At 39.8% G+C, this 22,243-nt stretch overlaps 1 protein-coding gene across 5 annotated transcripts in view; it reads right to left on the reverse strand.

Annotated features, from left to right (window-relative positions):
- The window catches only part of SASH1 (SAM and SH3 domain containing 1), a 1,215,726-nt gene that overhangs the window by 1,146,261 nt on the left and 47,222 nt on the right, over positions 1 to 22,243 (reverse strand). The window contains exon 2 of one of the 5 annotated variants that reach the window (XM_075862583.1): positions 10,733 to 10,990. The exons of the other annotated variants lie outside the window; for them this stretch is intronic. Within the exon in view, the coding sequence (XP_075718698.1) occupies positions 10,982 to 10,990 (9 nt within the window). The 3' untranslated portion in view covers positions 10,733 to 10,981. Of the gene's footprint in view, positions 1 to 10,732; positions 10,991 to 22,243 lie in introns of those variants that run through there. 5 annotated transcript variants of the gene reach the window in all.

Below are 22,243 nucleotides of genomic sequence, written 5' to 3' on the forward strand. Positions count from 1 at the left end.
TAGTGATCAAAAAGTCGCATGTGCCCCATCATAGTACCAATAAAAAAACAAACCCTTACACAGCTTTTGTATCGCTCTTAGAATATGGTGACACAAAATTATTGTGCAAATGCTGTAAAACATAAAAATAACTATATATATTTGGTATTGTTGTAATCGTATCGACCCACAGCATAAAGTAAATATGTAATTTATAGCCCATTGTCAACTATGCTATTGTCTCTGTGAAAAAACGTGAAACTTTATGGAACAGAAACAAACTGAAACCAACTGAAATGGAAGCATTACCATTGTAATGCAAACGGAAGCTATAGTTTCCTTTCGGCTTTCGTTCATAGGTTCCTCTAACAGAAAAGTTGAACGGAACACGAAAGGTGGTCTTCAAACACAGGTGTGGATACAAAAAAGAGGAGACATATCAGTATTTCCATTATACTTTTCCTTTTATTTATATACACTTCTGGCTTTGGCTCAAAAAATGTCCAAAAAAACTGCCACTTAGGCCACTTTTTTTTTTTTTTTTTTCTGTTTCAATATGTCTTTATTAAACAGTTGAGATATCAGAAAATATATGTGTATAACAGTTCTACTCGCAAGTAGAAGTAAATAGTTAGTCTCAAATAATAATTAAATTGTTAATTCCTATAAGTTTTAACATTTTGAGAAAATGGGATTCAAAATAATATGGATAATAAAAGAAAGGTAAATAAAATAAATGTTGTGAAGAACGTTTTCATAAAGAAAAAATAAAATGTATACAACAGACAACGTATGAGCTCCCACTAGAAAGGGAGAGGTACGGCATATACAGAGTTATTCCAACACATCCAATCTCTACAGAACCGGTCATGTCTTTGTATGCTACAGGCATAAATATATTCATATTGATAGTTTGTATTGACTTTTTTAATGATGTCTGTGATGGTCGGGATGTTACATGTTTTCCATCTGAACGCTACAGCTGATGTGGCAGTTATTAAAATATGACATATTACAATTTGGAATTGTTTGGGAATAACATCAATTCCAAGCCGTAGTAACCCAAGTTCCGGCGTGAGGTTAATATTTTGAGTTGTAATCTCATTTAGTAGTGCGCTAATTGATTGCCAAAAGGTTAATAATAAGGGACATTCCCAAAATATGTGAAGTATGGATTCCAAATGGTTACAACTTCTCCAACATTGGGGCGATGCATCACTATATATTCTGGAAAGTTTATATGGAGTGAGATACCATCTATAGAATATTTTATAATATAATTCTTGATGATTAGTACAGGAAGAGGATTTAAGAGAGATGGAGAACGCTCTTAACCACTGGTCTCTTGAAAATTGGCCGTTCAGATCTCTATGCCATTTAGATATATGTGTTTGATTTTCAAAGGTAAGTGATTTGGAACCAATCTGATAAAACGTGTGAATACCTTTAATTGTTTTTAATTGGTTATTTAAGTACGTAGAAGCCGGCATAGGTAGGGAGAGTAATGGATATGGAATTTCTCTCATAATCGTTCTTATCTGCAGAAATTTGTAGAATTGAGTTTTATCTAGTTTGTATCTGAATGATAAGTCAGAGAAGGAACATAGATTATTTTCCACATATAGATCATCTATATATGTTAAGCCTGCGGCCATTTTTATACGACAGTATTGAACCAGGAGGGGGTCCAAAACATGGAAGTGGCACAAGTCTTTCCATTATAATTTTTGTCTGTGTAGATTCCACCCCTGGTTTCGGCTTCCAAATACTGATGCAAAATACTGACCAAAATACTGTCACCTGAAACTGGGTGTAAAGGATCTGCCAGGCACAGCTTCGGGGTTAACTCCCAGAACTAATCAGTCAGCACCTGAGAATACATCCCTGAGACTGACTCCTGCTTACACCATTCAGGCTGGCAGGCTTAGGAGTGGGAGAGCCTATCGCAACCTGGCCAGACTCAGCTAGCTCCCGCCCTCGGTCTATTTAAGCCTGCCCTTCCTGTCCCTCGGTGCTTGTGACTCTTTCCTTGTGGTTTCCTGGCCCAGCTACAGCTCCTGCTATTTTTGATCCTGCTCCATACTGACCCTGGCTTACCGACTACTCTTCTGCTTTTCGTTTTGTACCTCGCACACTCCTGGCTTGACTCGGTTCGTTCATCACTCTGGTTGCTCACGGTGTTGCCGTGGGTAACGGCCCCTTTTTCTTGCTTGTGTTCCTTTGTATGTTTGTCGTGTTTGTCGTGCACTTACTGAGCGCAGGGACCGCCGCCCAGTTGTACCCCGTCGCCTAGGGCGGGTCGTTGCAAGTAGGCAGGGACAGAGTGGCGGGTAGATTAGGGCTCACTTGTCCGTCTCCCTACCCCCTGCCATTACACTGGGCTTTACTTGTGTTTTACTTTTTCCAGAATAGATAAGGTAGCGGATTTGTACAAATGGTAAATTGCTGTCAGAAATTATGATCATTACGCAGTGTTTCACAGCTAAAACTACTCCTGATGGCAAAATAATAAGTTATCTGTGTTATACAACAATGGGTGAGATATATTATTAGGTTCTTAACCACTTCCTGACCAGGCCTATTTTCAAGTTTTAGCCATGTGGCAATTTAAAAGCAAATTGTTCTGAGGAAACCAAAACCAAATACATGTATGTTGGAAGAGTAAGGCTATGTTCACATGCGTAACAAAAAATGGCTGTAAATACGGAGCCAGATTTTCAGCCGTTTTCTAAGCAACTAGCATTTTTTGCTGAATTTTTATGACCGTTTTTGGAGCTGTTTTTCTATAGAGTCAATGAAAAACGGCTCCAAAAACGGCTCAAGAAGTGACATGCACTTCTTTTATGATGCATTTTTTTACACGCCAATTTTTAAAAACTGCCACGTTAAAAAGGCCCTGTGGGAACGGAACAACGTTTTTCCCATTGAAATCAGTGAGCAGGTGTTTGGAGGCGTTCAGCCCCCGTATTTTAAGCAGTTTTTCAGGGAGTTTATAACCCGAAAAACGGCTGAAAATAGGTAGTTGAACATACCCTCATAGAAAAACATATTGGGCTTCCATATTGTGTATAACAATAAGGGCGGATTTACACGAACGTGATATACGTCCGTCCAACGCGCGTGATTTTCACACGCCTCCCACGGACCTATATTAGTCTATGGGGCAGTGCAGACTGTCAGTGACTTTTGCGCTGCGTGAGTCCGCTGCGTAAAACTCACGACAGGTCCTATATTTCTGCGTTGTTCGTGCATCATGCACCCATTGAAGTCAATGGGTGCATGAAAATCACGCGCACCACACGGAAGCACTTCCGTGGTATGCGCGTGATTCGCGCAACAGCAGTTAAAAGTATGTTTGCAAACAGAAAAGCACCACGTGCTTTTCTGTTTACAAACATCCAAACGGAGTGTAATAATGATGGCAGCTGCGCGAAAATCACGCAGCCGCGCATCATATGGTGATGACACATGGAGCTGTTAAGTGCCTTTTGCACACGCAAAATGCCGCGTTTTTTGCGTGCGCAAAACGCACACGCTCATGTAAATCCACCCTAAGTGAAATAATTTACTATTTAAAAAGGAAAAAAAAAAGTGAATGTGATTTTAGGTGATATTTTTTTTACATCTGGTGCACGCAACTGGGTAAAAACACCTGAATACATATTTGGCAACTTCTGCGACTTCAGCGATACTAAGTATGTGTGCATTTCTTACACGCTGGGCGCAAGGCGGAGCTTACAATGAATGGTGCGCAAACTGGCTTTGGAGAGCAAATTTTCCAAAGCTGGTTTGCTGACACCATACGACCATTACAGAAGTTGGGAAGTGCCAAAACACTGTGAACACCCCCAAAATAACTCTTCTTAGGAAATTATACTCCCCCTCAAGGTATCCATTTAATGACATATAAAGTATTTTAGCCCTCTATGTTTTTTCAAGACAATTCATTGACTTTGGGGAAAAAATGCCAGTTTAAATTTTTTCCATTAAATATGTGAATTCAGGTGACCTTTTTTGACATCTGGTGCATGCGTCTGGGTAAACACATCTGAATACATATTTGGAAACTTCTGCCGACTTCAACGATACCAAATATGTGTGCATTTCTTACACGCTGGGCGCAAGGCGGAGCTTACAATAAATGGTGCGCTTTTCGAAAGCAATTTTTCAAAGTTGGTTCCAAAGCAATCTTTGTGCATGTGACCAGTGTCACGGCCAAAGTCGCTGTGTAGCCCCAGCCTAAAACTGTACAATACATAAACATATATGATATAAAAGATTTCGATAGAGAGATAGGCAGATAAAAATAATAATCTTTATTTGCATGACACAAAAAAATCTGCATTTAGATAGATATATAAAGGATATTATAATAATCATCTATCTATCTCATATATATTGAAGGTGGAAGAAAAAAGCAGCACTTCGTGACTGTATAGGTTGGTGCTTTGCGAACCTGACCTTAATCCAAAATGGTCCTATAGACATCTGAAGAAATGATCGCAGCACTCCAATAGGTTGATGTCAAACAAAAATGTGGTTTATTGTTCCATGTTTCAAAGGATAAGCTACGTTTCAGTCCTCTCACAGGACCTTTGTTGAGCTTGACATTTCTTCACATATCTCATATATATTGATATATAGTATAGTTCTAGGCTGGGGCTACACGGCGACTTTGGCCGTGACATAGGTCCCATGACCAAAAATCGCTTTGTCCAGTAGCCTACATCGCAAGTAAAATTACCGCGAACCACATTCACTGTCCTTACTTGCCATGTAGGCTACGGAACATACTGATCTTTGGCAATGTGACCAGTGTTGTGGCCAAAGTCGCCGTGTAGACCCAGCCTAAAACTATACTATATATGAATATATATGAGATAGATAGAAATAATAATGTTTATTCATATGACCCAAAAAATTCTGCATTTAGATAATGATGAGGACAGAGAGATATGAGTCAGACAGATAGATAGATAGATAGATAGATAGATAGATAGATAGATAGATAGATAGATAGATAGATAGATAGATAGATAGATAGATAGATAGATAGATAGATAGATAGAAAATGCTTGGCACTGGCTCAGAAGTTGAGTCGGTACCATCATTGCCGGATGTCAGCTGTATCTGACAGCTGACATCCTGCTGTAATGGCGGGGACCGAAGTTCGCTTTGATTCCCGCCATTAACCCCTTAAATGCAGCCGTCAAAACCGATCGCTACATTTAAGGTGTTTGCAGCTTATCGACACCCCAGCAATGAAATCGCCGGGGTGTCGGTTGCTGCAATGGCATTCGGAGGTCTAATACTGGCCGCCCGGTGTGCCTAACACGGAAAACTTCCAGCCCCCGCCCTGAGGCGGGGCCTGAAAGGCTTCCATAGCCACCGGCAAGATGGCGCCGGCTCAGGAGATGAGCCCGCGTCGTCAGCGGTGGATATCAGCTGTATGTTACAGCTGACATCCACCTGTAACGGCAGGAATTGTGCTAGCTCCGATCCCTGCCATTAACCCCTCAGATGCAGCGATTGGATGCGATCGCTGCATCTTTGTGGTTGCTAGGAGATCGGCAGCTGTGCCCTGCAATCACACGGCTGCCGACTGCTATTATGACACCAGGAGACCTAACAATGGCCTCCTGTTTGCCATTACGGAAGCCGATTAGGCCCCGCTCGGATGCAAAGCCTAATCGGCTTGCTGTCAGTGAATGACTGACAGATCTAATACATTGCACTACGTAGGTAGTGCAATGAATTTGAAAAAAAAAATCTGACAGTTGGACCTTGAAGTCCCCTAGTGGGACTAAAGTAAAGTGTAAAAAAAAAAGTGAAAAAAAATGTGAAAAAAAGTTGTCAAAAATATAATAAAAGTTTTAAGTAATAAAATAAAACACAATCGCCCTTTTTCCCTTATCAAGTCCATTATTATTGAAAAAATAAATAAACCATACATATTTGGTATCACCGCGACCGTAACGGCCTAAACTATAAAAAAATTATGTTATTTCTTCCATGCGGTGAACGGCGTAAAAAAAACTTAAAAAATAATGCCAGAATTTCTGTTTTTTGGTCACTTTGCCCTACAAAAATTTAAATAAGTGATCAAAACGTTGCATGTATCCAAAAATGGTGCCTATAAAAACTATAGCTCACCTCGCAAAAAACAAGCCCTCATACAGCTCCGTCGACTAAAAAATGTAAAAGTTATGGTTCTCACAACATGGCAACATAAAAAATACATTCTTTTTACAAAGGCAATTTTAATTTTATTGTGCAAAAGGTTGTAAAACATAAAAAAGTGCTATAAATTAGGTATCGCCGGAATCGTACGGACCCGCAGAATAAAGTTAACATGTTATAACGCATGGTGAACGCTGTATAAAAATAGGATAAAAAGTGATCAAAAGACGCATGTACCCCAAAATGGTACCAATAATAACTACAGCTTGTCCCGCAAAAAAAACAGCCCTCATACCACTACGTCTATGAAAAAATAAAATTAGTTAAAGCTTCCATAAGTCAGGAAATAAAAAATATGGAGTCGTGCACATCAGAGGTGAACATTTCGTCTGTTTCAAGAGGCGATTTATCGGGCCCTAAAATTAGGGAACCAGGAAGGGGGGTCCAAACATATCTGCTAGAAGCGAGGGTGCCCGTATTATACCAGGACAACACTTCCTAGCAAAATTCCCTAAACTGCAAAGGTGCGGAGTGTGGACCAAAAGGGGGATAAGTAAAGACACCGTTAGTGCGACACCGGCCTCTGCAGAATGGATTGCTTCACAGCGTAATACACATCTATGGATTATTTTATTGTTTACCCCATTATTATAACCCCTGACTATGCCCCTGATATACTCTGCTCAGCTTACATGTACCCCCACATTATAAACTGAAACACCAGTAAAACTCCAAACAAAACTACCACCAAGCAAAATCCACGCTCCAAAAGCCAAATGGCGCTCCCACCCATCTGAGCCCTACAGTGTGCCCAAACAGCAGTTTACTTCCACATATATGGCACTGCCATAGCCTGGAGAACCCTTTTAACAATTTTTGGGATGTGTGTCTCCAGTGGTATAAGCTGGGCACGACATACTTGCCACTGAATTGGCAATTCTGGGGAAAAATGTTCATTTTTACTTTGCACCATACGCAGCGCATTTATTTATGGAAAAGACCTGTGGGGTGAAAATGCTCACTACACCCCTTAATAAATGCCTTGAAGGGTGTAGTTTCTAAAATGGGGTCACTTCTGGTGGGTTTCTTTTATTATTTCCCATCTGAGCCTCTGCAATTGTGAACCAATTCTGTGTAAATCGCCAAATTAGGCCCCAATTTCGCATGGTATTCTCTCACTCCTGAGCCCTGTCAAATGTCCAGGCAAAAGATTAGGGCCCCATGTAGGGTGATTCTAAAACCGGGAAACACAGCATATAAATTAGAGAGCTGTCTTGTTATGGTGGCACAAGCTGGGCATCACTTATTGGCATATCTATTGAAAAATCCCATTTTTACTCTGCAATATTGAGTGCACACTAATTTATGCAAAACACCTGCGGGGTTAACATGCTCACTACACCCCTAGGTGAATACCTTGAGGGGTGTAGTTTCCAAAATGGGGGGCACTTTTGGGGTGTTTCCACTGTTTTGGTCCCAGAGGGGTTTTGCAAATGCTACATAGCGACCAGAAACCAATCCAGCAAAATCTGTAGTCCGAAAGCCAAATGGCTCTCCTTCCCTTCTGAGCCCTGCCGTGTGCCCAAAAATTTGTTTAGAACCACATTTGGGGTATTGCCATACTCGGGAGAAATTGCCTAACAAATGTTGGGGTTCTTTTTCTGCTTTATTTTTTGAGAAAATTAAAAATTTTGCACTAAAGCTACATCTTATTGGAAAAAAAATTTAATTTTTATTTTCACTGCCCAATTTAAATAAAATCTATGAAACAGCTGTGGGGTCAAAATGCTCACTACACCCCTAGATTAATTCCTCAATGGGTAGAGTATCACAAATGGAGTCCCTTTTGGGTAGTTTCCACTGTACTGGTACCTTAGGGGCTTTGCAAAAGTGACAATTTCCTCAAGGGGTGCAGTTTCCAAAATTGGGCCACTTGTGGGGGGGGGGTTTCCACTGTTTTGGTCCCTCAGGGGCTTTGCAAATGCGACATGGCCTCCGAAAACCATTCCTGCTAAATTTGAGCTCCAAAAGTCAAATGGCGCTCTTTACCTTCTAAGCCCTGTCGTGTGTCCAAACAGCCGTTTATGACCACATGTGGGGTATTGTTTTACTCGGGAGAAATTGCTTTACAAATATTGTGGTGCTTTTTCTCCTTTAGTCCTTTTGGAAATTAAAAATAATTAGCTAAACCTACATATTATTTGAACGAATATAGATTTTCATTTTCATGACCTACTTCCAAAAATTTCTGCAAAAAAACTGTCGGGTCAAAATGCTTACTATACCCCTAAATAAATTCCTCGAGGGGTGTAGTTTCCCAAATGGGGACACTTTTGGGGGGTTTCCACTGTTTTGGTACCACAAAATATATTCTAACAGTTAGGAGTGTCCAAAATCCACTAGGTGCTCCTTTATTTCTGAGGCCTGTGTTTCAGTCCATAAGCACACTATAAGAACACTAGAGCAACATGTGGGATATTTCCTAAAACTGCAGAACCTTGGCAATAAATATTGAGTTGCGTTTCTCTGGTAAAATATGTGTTGCAAAAAAAATATATTAAAAATGAATTTCTGCAACAACAAAAAATTAAATTTGTAAATTCCACCTCTAGTTTGGATTAATTCCTGTGAAATGTCTAAACGGTTAAGAAACTTTCTAAATGCTGTTTTGAATACTTTGAGGGGTGGAATTTTTAAAAATGGGGTGACTTTTTGGAGGTTTCTAATATATAAGGCCCTAAAAGCCACTTCACAACTGAACTGGCCCCTGTAAAAAAAAGCCTTTTGAAATTTTCTTGAAAATGTGAGAAATTGCTGCTAAAGTTCTAAGCCTCGTAACGTCCTAGAAAAATAAAAGGATGTTCAAAAAACGATGCCAATCTAAAGTAGACATGTGGGGATGTTAAATAGCGACTATTATGTGTGGTATAACTGCCTGTCTTACAAGCAGATACATTTAAATTTAGAAAAATGCTAATTTTTGCTATTTTTCGCTACATTTTTGTGTTTTTTTACATTAAATACTGAATATATCGAGCAAATTTTGCCAGTAACATAAAGTCCAATGTGTCATGAGAAAACAATATCAGAATCGCTTGGATAGGTGAAAGCATTCCGAAGTTATTACCACATAAAATGAAACATGTAAGATTTGAAAAATTAGGCTCTGTCAGGAAGGTCAAAAGTGGCTAAAGAGGGAAGGGGTTAAGGGTGCACTAACACGTGATGTACTTGTATTGTATTTCTGCAGCGAAAAAATAAGGTGCAGAAAAATACAATGTACGCCTATGGGAAAAATATTCTGCAACGCAGACAGATTCCTCTAGTTGCAGAGTATTAGGCATAAATTGTAATTTTCTGCAGCGCATCTTTACACTGCGGAAATGCAATGCAAGTACGCCACATGTGAGCACAACCTTAGGCCTTTCTTTATTTATTTCCTCTGTTTAGAAATTTCTGCAACAAAATCTGCCGCGTGTGACTGCACCTTTTTATTTTTGTAAGTTGGACAAAAGGATAGTTTCTAATAAAGATAAGTGCAGAAAGACACTAAAATACATTGAGGGAGATGTATTAAGACTGTTGTTTCATAGCCAGTCTTAATATACTGATCTTAGGAGCGAAAGATGCGCCTAATTTATTAAGAGGCGGTCCGCCCACTATTTAAAAAAACAAAACAGTGACGTGAGCAGGGAATACAGCAGAAAAGTTGCAACATTTAAGGAAGTTTTGAGTTTTGTGCCGTTTGTGACTTTTTGAAGCCAAAAATCTGGCATAGAATAGTTAATAAATTCCCCCCTTTTTGTGAACTTTCAGTTTTGCTACATCTAAAAAAGTATATATATGTATGGAAAAACTTCCTTCTACCTTATATATTCAGAGTTACCAAAATTTCATAGGGGTTCGGGAGCATTACCTAGCACCCCAACCTGACATGTCTCATGACATGTCTCAATAAAAATTAAAAAGGTAATCAAGTGGAAACCTTTTAAGATATGTCTCTAAACTCTTTTGAAAACCCTGGGTTTGTGCTATTTTTTTTTACTTATAAATTAATATATTAATCTTTAAACACAATTTTTGACATTTCTAGTGCCTGTTTGTCATTTTTCCTTTTAATTTTAATTGGAAAAATACATGCAAAAGACAAGGCAGGGTTTTCAGAATGTGCTCCATTCACCTTGGTCCTAAGGATACAATCACACGTGGCAGATTTTGTACTATTCATCTGAATGAGGTTATTTATACAGCAGGTGTATTATTTGTGCACTAAATGGTATACCATAAGGTGGGCAGTAATAACAGGTACTGCATAGGGCATCATCCAACCTGAAATAATCCCTGTATACAGGTGCCATTTAGAGAGTATTACATTTATTGTTTTATGTTCTTCAGTAGAACCACACAGGATGTTTTTAAAGTTTGATGACTAAATGTAATTTCATTGAACACAAGTTTCTTAAAGTTTTGAAAAACAAAACAAACTTTTTATTATCCATTTAAACAATTGTAAATTATTTATACTTAATTTATTCTTTTTATAATTATTAATAATAATAATTGTGACTATAAATAATAATAAACAGGTCCATAGGACGGACACATTATGAAAGTTGCTGTTTAAGTATATGTGATGGCTTTTTATTAAATAAAAACAAACATGTTCAAGTATATGCCATCCTCTTCTTTTTCCGCATAATAAAACCCACACTGATTAGAGAAAAGGATCCTGGGTCTTGTACGTCAGTCTCACATCAGTCTCTCTCTTTCACCAAATCAGAAACTCTGTGTGCTGTATCCTTGGAAGGGAACCATGTATTCTTTAAAACTGCTAAAACAATAAATACAAAAGAACATAGTTGTAATAACTGGGTCTATGTATCAGTTTACCTGTCTACTATGGAAAGTCATACTGCTGTGACTTGACAGTTGCTAGAAAAAGTAAATGAACCATTTTGGTTTACCTGCATTTCTGCATTAATTACTAATAAAATGTGGTCTGATTGTAACCTAAGGCCTCATTCACACGACAGGGTTTCCCGGCCGGGTGCCGGCCGTTCATAAATCGGCCGGCACCCGGCTGCATTTGGAATAATAGACCCCTAATGGGGCTATTCACACGACCGATTTTTTGACGGCCGGGAAAACCGGCCGTCAAAAAATAGGACATGCTCTATTTTCGGCCGGGTGCCCGGCCGCCTGGCTCCCATAGAAGTCTATGGGGCCGGGTAATACACGGCCATCACCGGAATGTGTCCCGAGTGATGGCCGGGTTTTCCGTCGCTTGCGCTCTATCTCCTCCTCCTCACAGCGCAGAGTGCATGTGAGGAGGAGGAGTTGATGCCATTCGGACGAATGGCTGTGCGCTGTACACTGTGTGGCAGGGCCGGGGTGTACAGCAGGTGGAGGGAGCACTGCACTGGCTCCCTTCCCCTGCTTGTTTTAAAAGCGCCCTGTCCCGGCGACACCTTCTATGGCGCCTCTAGCAGCTGCTGCGGCTGCGACTACTGTAGCGACGCCACTATAGCAGAGCAGGGAGGTATCTCCCCGCTCTGCTATGTGCTAGCCCCACTTTAGCTCCGTGAAGGAGCGGAATCCCCGTGTTTTCGGGGATTCCGCTCCTGGACAGAGCGCTTGATGTCTCTGTCCATATCTGGGCAGTGACATCAGGGGAAACTCCTGAAGCGGAATCCCCGAACACATGGGGATTCCCCTTCAGGAGTTGCCGCTGATGTCACTGTCCAGATCTGCCCGGCCCGGAACGGATGCAAAACTTTATGCAAACCGACCGGGCAAAATGGCCGATTTTACCGGCCGACACTCGGGCGGGACCCTGTCGTGTGAATCCCGCCTTAGTCACAATTACAGACAAACACATTCTAACTTAACTCATAAGACACAAACAGTTGAACTATTTATGTATCTTATTGAGCACATTGAGTAAACATCCACAGTCACAGGGAGAATCTCTGTGTTAATGATAATGACTTCTCCAAAATCTAATTGGGAACATTAAGGAGATGAGGTTGGAAGTGTGGGTTTCACAGGTGTTTTTCCCCATTAAATAAAGGCACAGAATGCCTGGTTACTGGCAAATATGTTCCTCTCAAGAAAGATAGGTTAGTGCGAACCATGCCTTGGGGAAAACAACTTTCAAAAGACCTTAAAAGCATTATAGAGACACTGGAAGCTGGAAAATGCTACAAAAGCATTGTTAAAGACCTGGGTGCACATCAATCAATGCTTAGATAAATTGTCTACAAATGGAGAAAATTCAGAACTGTTGCTCTCCCCCCTAGGAGTGAGCGTCCTGTTAACCAGTTCAGGACCGGGCTATTTTGATCCTTCTGGACCAGACACCATGTAGCCCCTTTTTAACACTCGTTATTTAAAGAGCTATAACTTTTTTATTTGTTGGGCTAGCGACGTGATTTTTGCGATGTTTTTTTCGTAGACAATGCAGGTTTATTTTTTTATCATTTTTATACACATCCTTTTGAAAATTTTAGAATTTTTAGGCTTAAAGTTTGAAAATAATAGTAAAAAAATAAGCTTTTTTACTTTTTAGTTATTTTTTTCTGGTAATAACATAGTTTTACCCTAAAATAGACCTTTTATTTGTGATGGTCTACCGTAAATTTTAATATATTACATGTCTATTTTAGGGTAATTGGCTCAGGGCTAGCATTACGACAATGATTGGCGGGGGGAACGTTTTTTTGGGGGTGGGTATTTTATGTGCTGCCGCTGCCTTTATTCTTATACACAGCACGCACTGAGCGCTGTGTAAAAGCGATCAGAGAAGATAGAAGCAGGGAAAGCTGCTTCTATTGTCTCCTCAGCATCCCCGGCAGTCACTGACTGGCAGAGACCCGACATTCAGCTGTCCAATTACTCGGCAGCAAGCTAAAATCCGAGCCGTAAATAGTCTATAGCGCGGGTTTTAACAACCCTGACCGCTGGCCGTAAATACACAGCCAGCGGTCGGGAACCAGTTAAGATCACTGGAAAAGCACAAAAGGTCTACTGAAGACTTCACAAACTACAAAAACTTCTGTTCATGTGTCCAGTACTAGAAAAACATTAAACAAGAATGGTGTTTAGGGAGGGACACCACGAAGGAAGCTGCTGTACAAAAAAAAACATTGTGGCCCGTCTGATGTTTGGCCGAGATTACCTGGATGTTTCACAATGCTTCTAAGAAAATCTTCTATGAAAAGATGGGACAAAAGTGGAACTTTTTAGCAAAAAGGTACAACGCTATGTTTGGAAGAATAAAAAATAATGCACACCAACAGCAAAACCTCATTCCAACTGTGAAGAATAGTGGAAGGAGCATCAGAAATTGGGTCTGCTTTGCTGCCTCAGGACCTGGATACATTGTGATCTTTAACCTCTTCTCCGACATTTGCCGTATGGGTACGGCATGGAAAGCTAGTGCTTCCCACAATTTGCCGTATCCATATGCCAAATGCTTGGCACCGGCTCAGAAGCTGAGCCAGTGCCATCATCGCTGGATCTCAGCGGTATCTTACAGCTGACATCCGGCTGTAATGGCGGGGACCGAAATTAGCTTAGATCCCCGCCATTAACCCCTTCAATGCAGCATTCAAATGCGATCACTACATTTAAGGTGTTTGCAGCTCATCGGAACCCCAGCAATGAAATTGCCGGGGTTCTGGTGGCTGCAATGGCAACCGGAGGCCTAATACTGACCTCCCGGTCTGCCTAGCACGGAAGCCAGTCAAGACCCGCCTGGCGTCAGAGCCTGATCGGCTTCCGGAGCCGCTGGCAAGATGGCGCCGGCTCAGGAGCTGATCCGGCATCATCAGCGGTGGAAGTCAGCTGTATGTTACAGCTGACATCCACCTGTAATGGCAGGAAACTGAGCTAGCTCCGATCCCTGCCATTAACCCCTTTGATGCAGCAATCGAAAGCGATCGCTGCATCTTAGCGGTTGCTAGCAGATCACCATCCCTGACAGGCAATCAGGACTGGCGACTGCTGCTATGACAACAGGAGACACAATGTCCGGGAGACGAAGCCTAATCGGTTTGCTGTCAGTGAATTACTGACAGATCTAATACATTGCGCTACGTAGGTAGTGCAATGTATTAGAAAAAAATAAGTCTGACAGTTGGACCTTCAAGTTCCCTAGTGGGACTTGAGAAAAAGTGTGAAAAAAAAAAGTGAAAAAAATAAAAGTTTGAAAACAATAAAAGTTTCAAGTAATAAAATAAAACACAATCGCCCTCTTTCTCTTATCAAATCCTTTATTATTGAAAAGAAAATAATAAACCATACGTATTTGGTATCGCCACGACCGTAACGACCAGAGGTATCAAAATATTATATTATTTATTGCACGCGGTAAACTGTTTTTTTGGTCACTTTGCCCTACAAATATTGGAATAAAAAGTGATCAAAAAGTCACACGTATCCTAACGATGGCCTCCTATTTGCCATTATGGAAGCCGATTAGGCCCCGCTCAGAGGCGAAGCCTTATCGGCTTGCTGTCAGTGAATGAATGACAGATCTAATACATTGCACTACGTAGGTAGTGCAATGTATTAGAAAAAAAAATCTGACAGTTAGACCTTCAAGTCCCCTAGTGGGACTAAAGTAAAGTGTAAAAAAAAAGTGACAAAAAAAAGTTGTAAAAAATATAATAAAAGTTTTAAGTAATAAAATAAAACACAATCGCCCTTTTTCCCTTATCAAGTCCTTTATTATTGAAAAAATAAATAAACCATACATATTTGGTATCGCCGGAACCGTAACGGCCTAAACTATAAAAATATTATGTTATTTATTCCACGTGGTGAACGGCGTAAAATAAACATAAAAAATAATGACAGAATTTCAGTTTTTTTGTTTTTAAATAAAAAGTGATCAAAAAGTTGAATGTATCCAAAAATGGTGCCTATAAAAACTATAGCTCATCTCGCAAAAAACAAGCCCTCATACAGCTCCGTTGACAAAAAAGTTCAAAAGTTATAGTTCTCACAACTTGGCGACAGAAAAAATACAAAAGTAATTTTATTGTGCAAAAAGTTGTAAAACATAAAAAAGTGCTATAAATTAGGTATCGCCGGAATCGTACTGACCCGCAGAATAAAGTTAACATGTAATTTATAACACGTGTTGAATGCTGTATAAAAAAAACTATGCCAGAATTGCGTTTTTTTGTTTACCTGGCCTCGCAATAAATAGGATAAAAGGTGATCAAAAAGTCGCATGTACCCCAAAATGGTACCAATAATAACTACAGCTCGTCCCGCAAAAAAAAGCCCTCATAACACTACGTCTATGAAAAAATGTAATTAGTTATGGCTCCAATAAGTTAGGAAATAAAAAATATGCAGTTCTGCCCGAGGGAAACATTTCTTCTGTTTCAAGGGGCGATTGATCAAGGACCTAAAATTAGGGAACCAGGAAGGGGAGGGCCCAAACATATCTGCTGGAAGCGACGGTGCCCGTATTATAACAGGACAACACTTTCCCAGCAAAATTCCCCAAACTGCAAGAGTGTGGACCAAAAGGGGCATAAGAAGGGACGCCATATATCAGTGCGACACTGGCCTGTGCAGAAAGGATTACGTCACAGCGTAACACACATCTATGGATTATTTTATTGTTTTTTTACCCTATTATTATACCACCTGACTATGACCCTGATGTACTCTGCCCAGCTTACATATGCCCCCACATTATAAATGGAAACACCAGCAATACTCAAACAAATCTACTACCAAGCAAAATCCGCTCTCCAAAAGCCAAATGGCGCTCCCTCCGCTCTGAACCCTACAGTGTGCCCAAACAGCAATTTCCTTCCACATATATGGCATCGTTATACCCGGGAGAACCCTTTTAACAATTTTTGGGGTGTGTGTCTCCAGTGGCATAAGCTGGGCATGACATATTTTCCACAGAAATGGCACATCTAGGGAAAAATATAAATTTTTTATTTGCACCATCCACAGCACATTGATTTATGGAAAAGACCTGTGTGGTGAAAATGCTCACTACCCCCTTAATAAATGCCTTGAGGGGTGCAGTTTCCAAATGGGGTCGCTTCTCAGGGATTTCTTTTTATTATTTCACATCAGAGCCTATGCAATTGTGAACCAATACTTTGTAAATCGCCAAATTAGGCCTCAATTTCACATGGTACGCTTTCACTCCTGAGCCTGGTCGAATGTCCAGGCAAAAGATTAGGGCCACATGTAGGGTGTTTCTAAAACCGGGAAACACCACATAATAATTAAAGAGCTGTCTTGTTATGGTGGCACAAGTTGGGCACCACATATTGGCATATCTATGGAAAAAATCCCATTTTCACTCTGCAACATCGAGTTCACACTAATTTCTACAAAACACCTGCAGGGTTAACATGCTTACTACACCCCTAGGTAAATGCATTGGGCGGGTGTCGTTTCCAAAATGGGGTCACTTCTGGCGGGGCTTCCACTGTTTTGTTCCCACAGTCGCCCAGAAACCAATCCAGCAAAATCTGCACTCCAAATGGCGCTCCTTCCCTTCTGAGCCCTGTCGTGTGCCCAAACAGCAGTTTATGACCACATATGGGGTATTGCCGTACTCGGGAGAAATTGCTTTACAAATGTTGTGTTCTTTTTTCCTTTATTTGTTGAGAAAATGAAAAATTTTGCGCTAAAGCTACGTCTTATTGAAGAAAAAGGATTGTTTTTATTTTCACTGCCCATGTGGGGTCAAAATGCTTACTACACCCCTAGATGAATTCCTCAAGGGGTGTAGTTTCCTAAATGGAGTCACGTTTTGGGCGTTTTCATTGTTTTGTCCCCTCAGGGGCTTTGCAAATGTGACATGGCCTCCGCAAACCATTCCTGCTAAATGTGATCTCCAAAAGCCAAATAGCGCTCTTTCCCTTCTAAGCCCTGCCGTGTGCCCAAACAGCTGTTTATTACCACATGTGGGGTATTGTTTTACTCGGGAGAAATTGCTTTCCAAATTTTGCAGTGCTTTTTCTCCTTCAGTTCTTGTGGAAATGACATACATTTTCTTTGAAATTATTTAGATTGTCATTTTCAGGGCCTACTTCCAATAATTTCTGCAAAAAAACCTGTGGGGTCAAAACGCTCTATACCCCTAGAAAATTTCCTCAATGGGTGTAGTATCCAAAATGGGGTCACTTGTGGGGGTTTCCACTGTTTTGTCCCCTCAGGGGCTTTGTAAATGTGACATGGCCTCCGCAAACTATTCCTGCTAAATTTGAGCTCCTAAAGCCAAATAGCGCTCCATCCCTTCTACGCCCTGCCGTGCGTCCAAACAGCCGTTTATTACCACATGTGGGTTATTGTTTTACTCGGGAGAAATTGGTTTCCACATTTTATGGTCATATTTCTCCTTCAGTCCTTGTGGAAATGAGAAAAAATTTGCTAAACCTACATTTTCTTTGAAAAAAATGTAGATTTTTATTTTCAGGGCCTACTTCCAAAAATTTCGGCAAAAAACCTGTGGGGTCAAAACACTCACTATACCCCTAGATAATGTCCTCAATGGATGTAGTTTCCAAAATGGGGTCACTTGTGGGGGGATTTCCACTGTTTTGTCCCCTCAGGGGCTTTGTAAATGTGACATGTCCTCCGCAAACCATTCCTGCTAAATGTGAACTCCAAAAGCCAAATGGCGCTCTTTCCCTTCTCAGCCCTGCCGTGTGTCTAAACAGCTGTTTATTACCACATGTGGGGTATTGTTTTACTCGGGAGAAATTGCTTTACAAATTTTGCATGCTTTTTCTCCTTTAGTCTTTGGGGAAATTAGAAAAAATTAACTAAACCTACATTTTCTTTGAAAGAATGTAGATTTTCATTTTGACGGCCTACTTCCATTTATTTCTGCAAAAAACCTCTGCAGTCAAAATGCTCACTATACCCCTAGATAATTTCCTTGAGGTGTGTAGTTTCCCAAATGGGGTCACTTTTGGGGGATTTCTACTGTTTTGGCACCGCAAGAGCCCTTCAAACTTGACATGGTGCCTAAAATATATTGTAATAAAAATAAGGCCCCAAAATCCACTAGGTGCTCCTTTGCTTCTGAGGCCGGTGCTTCAGTCCAGTAGCACGCTACGACCACATGTGAGATATTTCCTAAAACTGCAGAACCTGGGCAATAAATATTGAGTTGCATTTCTATGGTAACACTTTCTGTGTTATAAAAAAAATTGGATTAAAAATTAATTTCTGAAAAAAAAATGAAATTTGTAAACTTCACCTCTACTTTGCTTTAATTCCTGTGAAATGTCTAAAGGGTTAAGACATTTTCTAAATGCTGTTTTGAATACTTTGAGGGGTGAAGTTTTTAAAATGGAGTGACTTTTCGGGGGTTTCTAATATATAAAGCCCTCAAAGCCACTTCACAACTGAACTGGCCCCTGTAAAAATTGCTTTTTTCAATTTTCTTGAAAATGTGAGAAATTGCTGCTAAAGTTCAAAGCCTTCTAACGTCCTAGAAAAATAAAAGGATGTTCAAAAAACGATGCCAATCTAAAGTAGACATATGGGGGATGTTAGTTAGCAACAATTTTGTGTGTTATAACTGCCTGTCTTACAAGCAGATACATTTAAATTGAGAAAAATGCTAATTTTTGAAATTTTTCGCTAAATTTTGGTGTTTTTCACAATTAAATACTGAACATATCGAGCAAATTTTGCCCGTAACATAAAGTCCAATGTGTCACGAGAAAAAAATCTCAGAATTTATTTCGATAGGTAAAAGCATTCTGAAGTTGTTACCACATTATTATGACACATGTCAGATTTGAAAAATGAGGCTCTTTTAGGAAGGTCAAAAGTGGCCAAAGAGGGAAGGGGTTAAAGGAACAATGAATTCCAAGGTGTGTCAAAATATATTACAGAAGAATGAAGGGACGTCGAGTGATGTAACAAAACAATGACCCAAAACACACAATTAAATCAAAGAATGGTTGAAAAAAGATGATTTGCATTTAGGAATGGCCAAGTCGGAGTCCTGACCTTAACCTTATCGAGATGAAGTGGCATGACCTGAAGAGGGCACGCTGGGCATCATGGAAATATTAATGAACTGAAACACATTTAAAGGGAGTGATGGTCCAAAATTCCTCCTCAACTTTGTGGAAATCAAATCTGCTGCTACAGGAAACGTGGATGTTTGCTCAACTTTTTATGTGTTATTAGTTTAGTCAGATTGTGTTTGTCTTTAATTGTGACTTAGATAACAATCAGACTACATTGTATTAGTAATCAATTCAGAAATACAGGTAGTTCCAAAAAGGTTCACTTACTTTTTCTTACAACTGTACATGCAGCAGCTCTTCTCTGTTATGTTCTAAGGCACCATAATTTTTTCAAGAGGGCTTTCTAAATCAGTGGACTGCAACATTTGATTCTCATGTTGTGGTGACATTATTTACTTTTACTACAGAGCCACAGGACACTATCTATCTCGTATCTCTCTCATATCTATCTATCTATCTATCTATCTATCTATCTATCTATCTATCTATCTATCTATCTATCTATCTATCTATCTATCTATCTATCATCAAAAATAGATAGATAGATAGATAGATAGATAGATAGATAGATAGATAGATAGATAGATAGATAGATAGATAGATAGATAGATAGATAGATAGATAGATAGATAGATAGATAGATAGATAGATAGAGTATAGGATAGATAGATAGATATGAGATAGATAGATAGATAGATAGATATGAGATAGATAGATATGAGATAGATAGATAGATAGATAGATAGATAGATAGATAGATAGATAGATAGATAGATAGATAGATAGATAGATAGATAGATAGATAGATAGATAGATAGATAGATAGATAGATAGCAGAAATAGAGGATTTTCAAAATAGAGATGCTAAAAGACAAGGCATGCAAAAATCTTTTATGCCATCAGAAGACAACTGTAGCATCTCAAACCACCAGTGACTGTCTGTCTTAAAAACTTTAAAGAAGCACTCCACTTTTTTTTTATTGCACCCTCCATTTGTACATTGGTGTTTCAGCGGGATGCTGTGTGTAAAAATACTTACAAATCCCCGCATCTTGTCATTTTTCGGGTCCAGCGCCGCTCATGTGATCTTCATTCTAACGTGGTCTGAAATTGCTGCTGTTCAGAAAACGAAGTAAGCCTCTCAATGCATTCCTATGGAGCCTCGTTCTGGCCTCGTTCTGGCTCCCATAGGAATGCATTGAGAGACTGAGTTCCAGTTTATTCAAAAGCACAGTGACTCCAGACATGTCAGAGGGAAGATCACGTAAGCGGGGCTGGACCCGAATAAAAAAAAAGGGATCGGTAAGTATTTTTGCACAAAGCACCCCACTGAAACACCAATGTACAAATGGAGGCTGCAATAATAAAATAAAGTGGAGTGCTCCTTTTAATGCAACATCACCCCAATCCTCCTGTAAGGCAGTAAAGTCGGGGGCCCGCACCCATACACAGACTGGTCATGATGGGATTCTAGCCCAACAGAAATATTCCACCTGGAATTCTGCAAGAATTTCCAATTCCATCTGAGTACCTCAAACAGTTTCTGTCGAGCTGAGGTGGGCAGATTCCTACTACACCTTACAATCCAGAAGAGGGTATTATCATTCTGGGCCCATCTACATAGTAGCAGTACAAGTACCTTTTATTATAAATCCTTGCTACACCAAGGGGTCCCAGGCAAATCCAGTCAAGAAGAAAATACTGGGCATAGCAACACAATATGTTAGTACATGCCATAGACTGAGAGGAACTTGATATGCCATGGACTTCTATAGCCCTTACCCTAGTCCTCATTCCCTTATTCCCCACTTGTTTTGGCAAAGCTGAGGTGTATTTGGTCCTGCCAAAAAAGCTTCTTTGAATTAGATAGATTGATAGATAAGAGATAGATCTGTTAAATAGATATAGGTGGATCCGTTAAAAATCTCATTGAAATCGAAATAACGGATGCAAATGGATTACAATCCGTTTGTATCCGTTTTACTTTGACTCAATGATAAATATAACCCATCTGTTAGAAAATACGTTTTTTTTTGAACGGAGAAAAGTCCTGTACTTTGCACTTTTATTGAATGGATGCTAACAGATGCAATTAAAAATCCCATTGATTTCAATGGGATTTTTAATGGATCCGGTTTTATCCTTATTCTGATCAAAAAATGGATCAGAGTAACGGATTATACAATGCAAGTGTGAGCCTAAATATGAGTACATAAGTTTAGTATATGTATTATAAACACATGTATCTAATAGATTTACCCAACTGGGGACTCCCGCTATGGAACCAGAAAAACACATGGAAACGGCGTCTACATATTCAATGTGCAAAGATGCCGGAACTGAAACCTTGGACATTTAGTAACTATGGACACACAGAAATACTCAGCATTGGCAGAGCATATAGAACTAAGCGGGACAATATCTATAAGGGTATGTTCACACGCTGTGTTTTCAGACGTATTTCGGGGTGTATGCCTGGAAAACGGTAGCTAAACGCCGACAAACATCTAACCATTGAATTCAATGGGAAAAATGGCATTGAGTTCAGATCGGGCATTTTTTTACGCCGCGTAAAACGGCGCGTAAAAAAATGTCATGTAATAAGAAGGAACATGTCACGTCTTGAGCCATTTTTGGAGCTGTTCTTCATAGTGTCGATGGAAAAGCAGGTCCAAAAAACGCCTCAGAAAATGTTTTCGGCTACAAAAACGGCTGGTCAGCGTCATACACTTCTCTTTACAACGCCCAGTTGCTAAAAAGTTGAAAAAAAACGCCCAGTTGTCTATTAAGAAACTAATTAGCATAAATCTAAAATTGTGCATAACTTGCTCAAAATTTATCGTTTTTCAAAATAAAAACCACTGTTGTTATCTACATTACAGCGCCGATCAGATTATGTAGGAGATAGGGCACTTATAATCTGGTGACAGAGCCTCTTTAAGGTTAAGGAGATAAATAGCACAGTATCATGCTACCATAGTGCCTCCCACACAGTATAATACCAATTAGCTGCTTCCACACTATAATGCCCTCTAGCTGCCACTATG

Source organism: Rhinoderma darwinii, chromosome 4 (genome assembly GCF_050947455.1).
Source record: "Rhinoderma darwinii isolate aRhiDar2 chromosome 4, aRhiDar2.hap1, whole genome shotgun sequence".
Taxonomy (NCBI): Eukaryota; Metazoa; Chordata; class Amphibia; order Anura; family Rhinodermatidae; genus Rhinoderma; species Rhinoderma darwinii.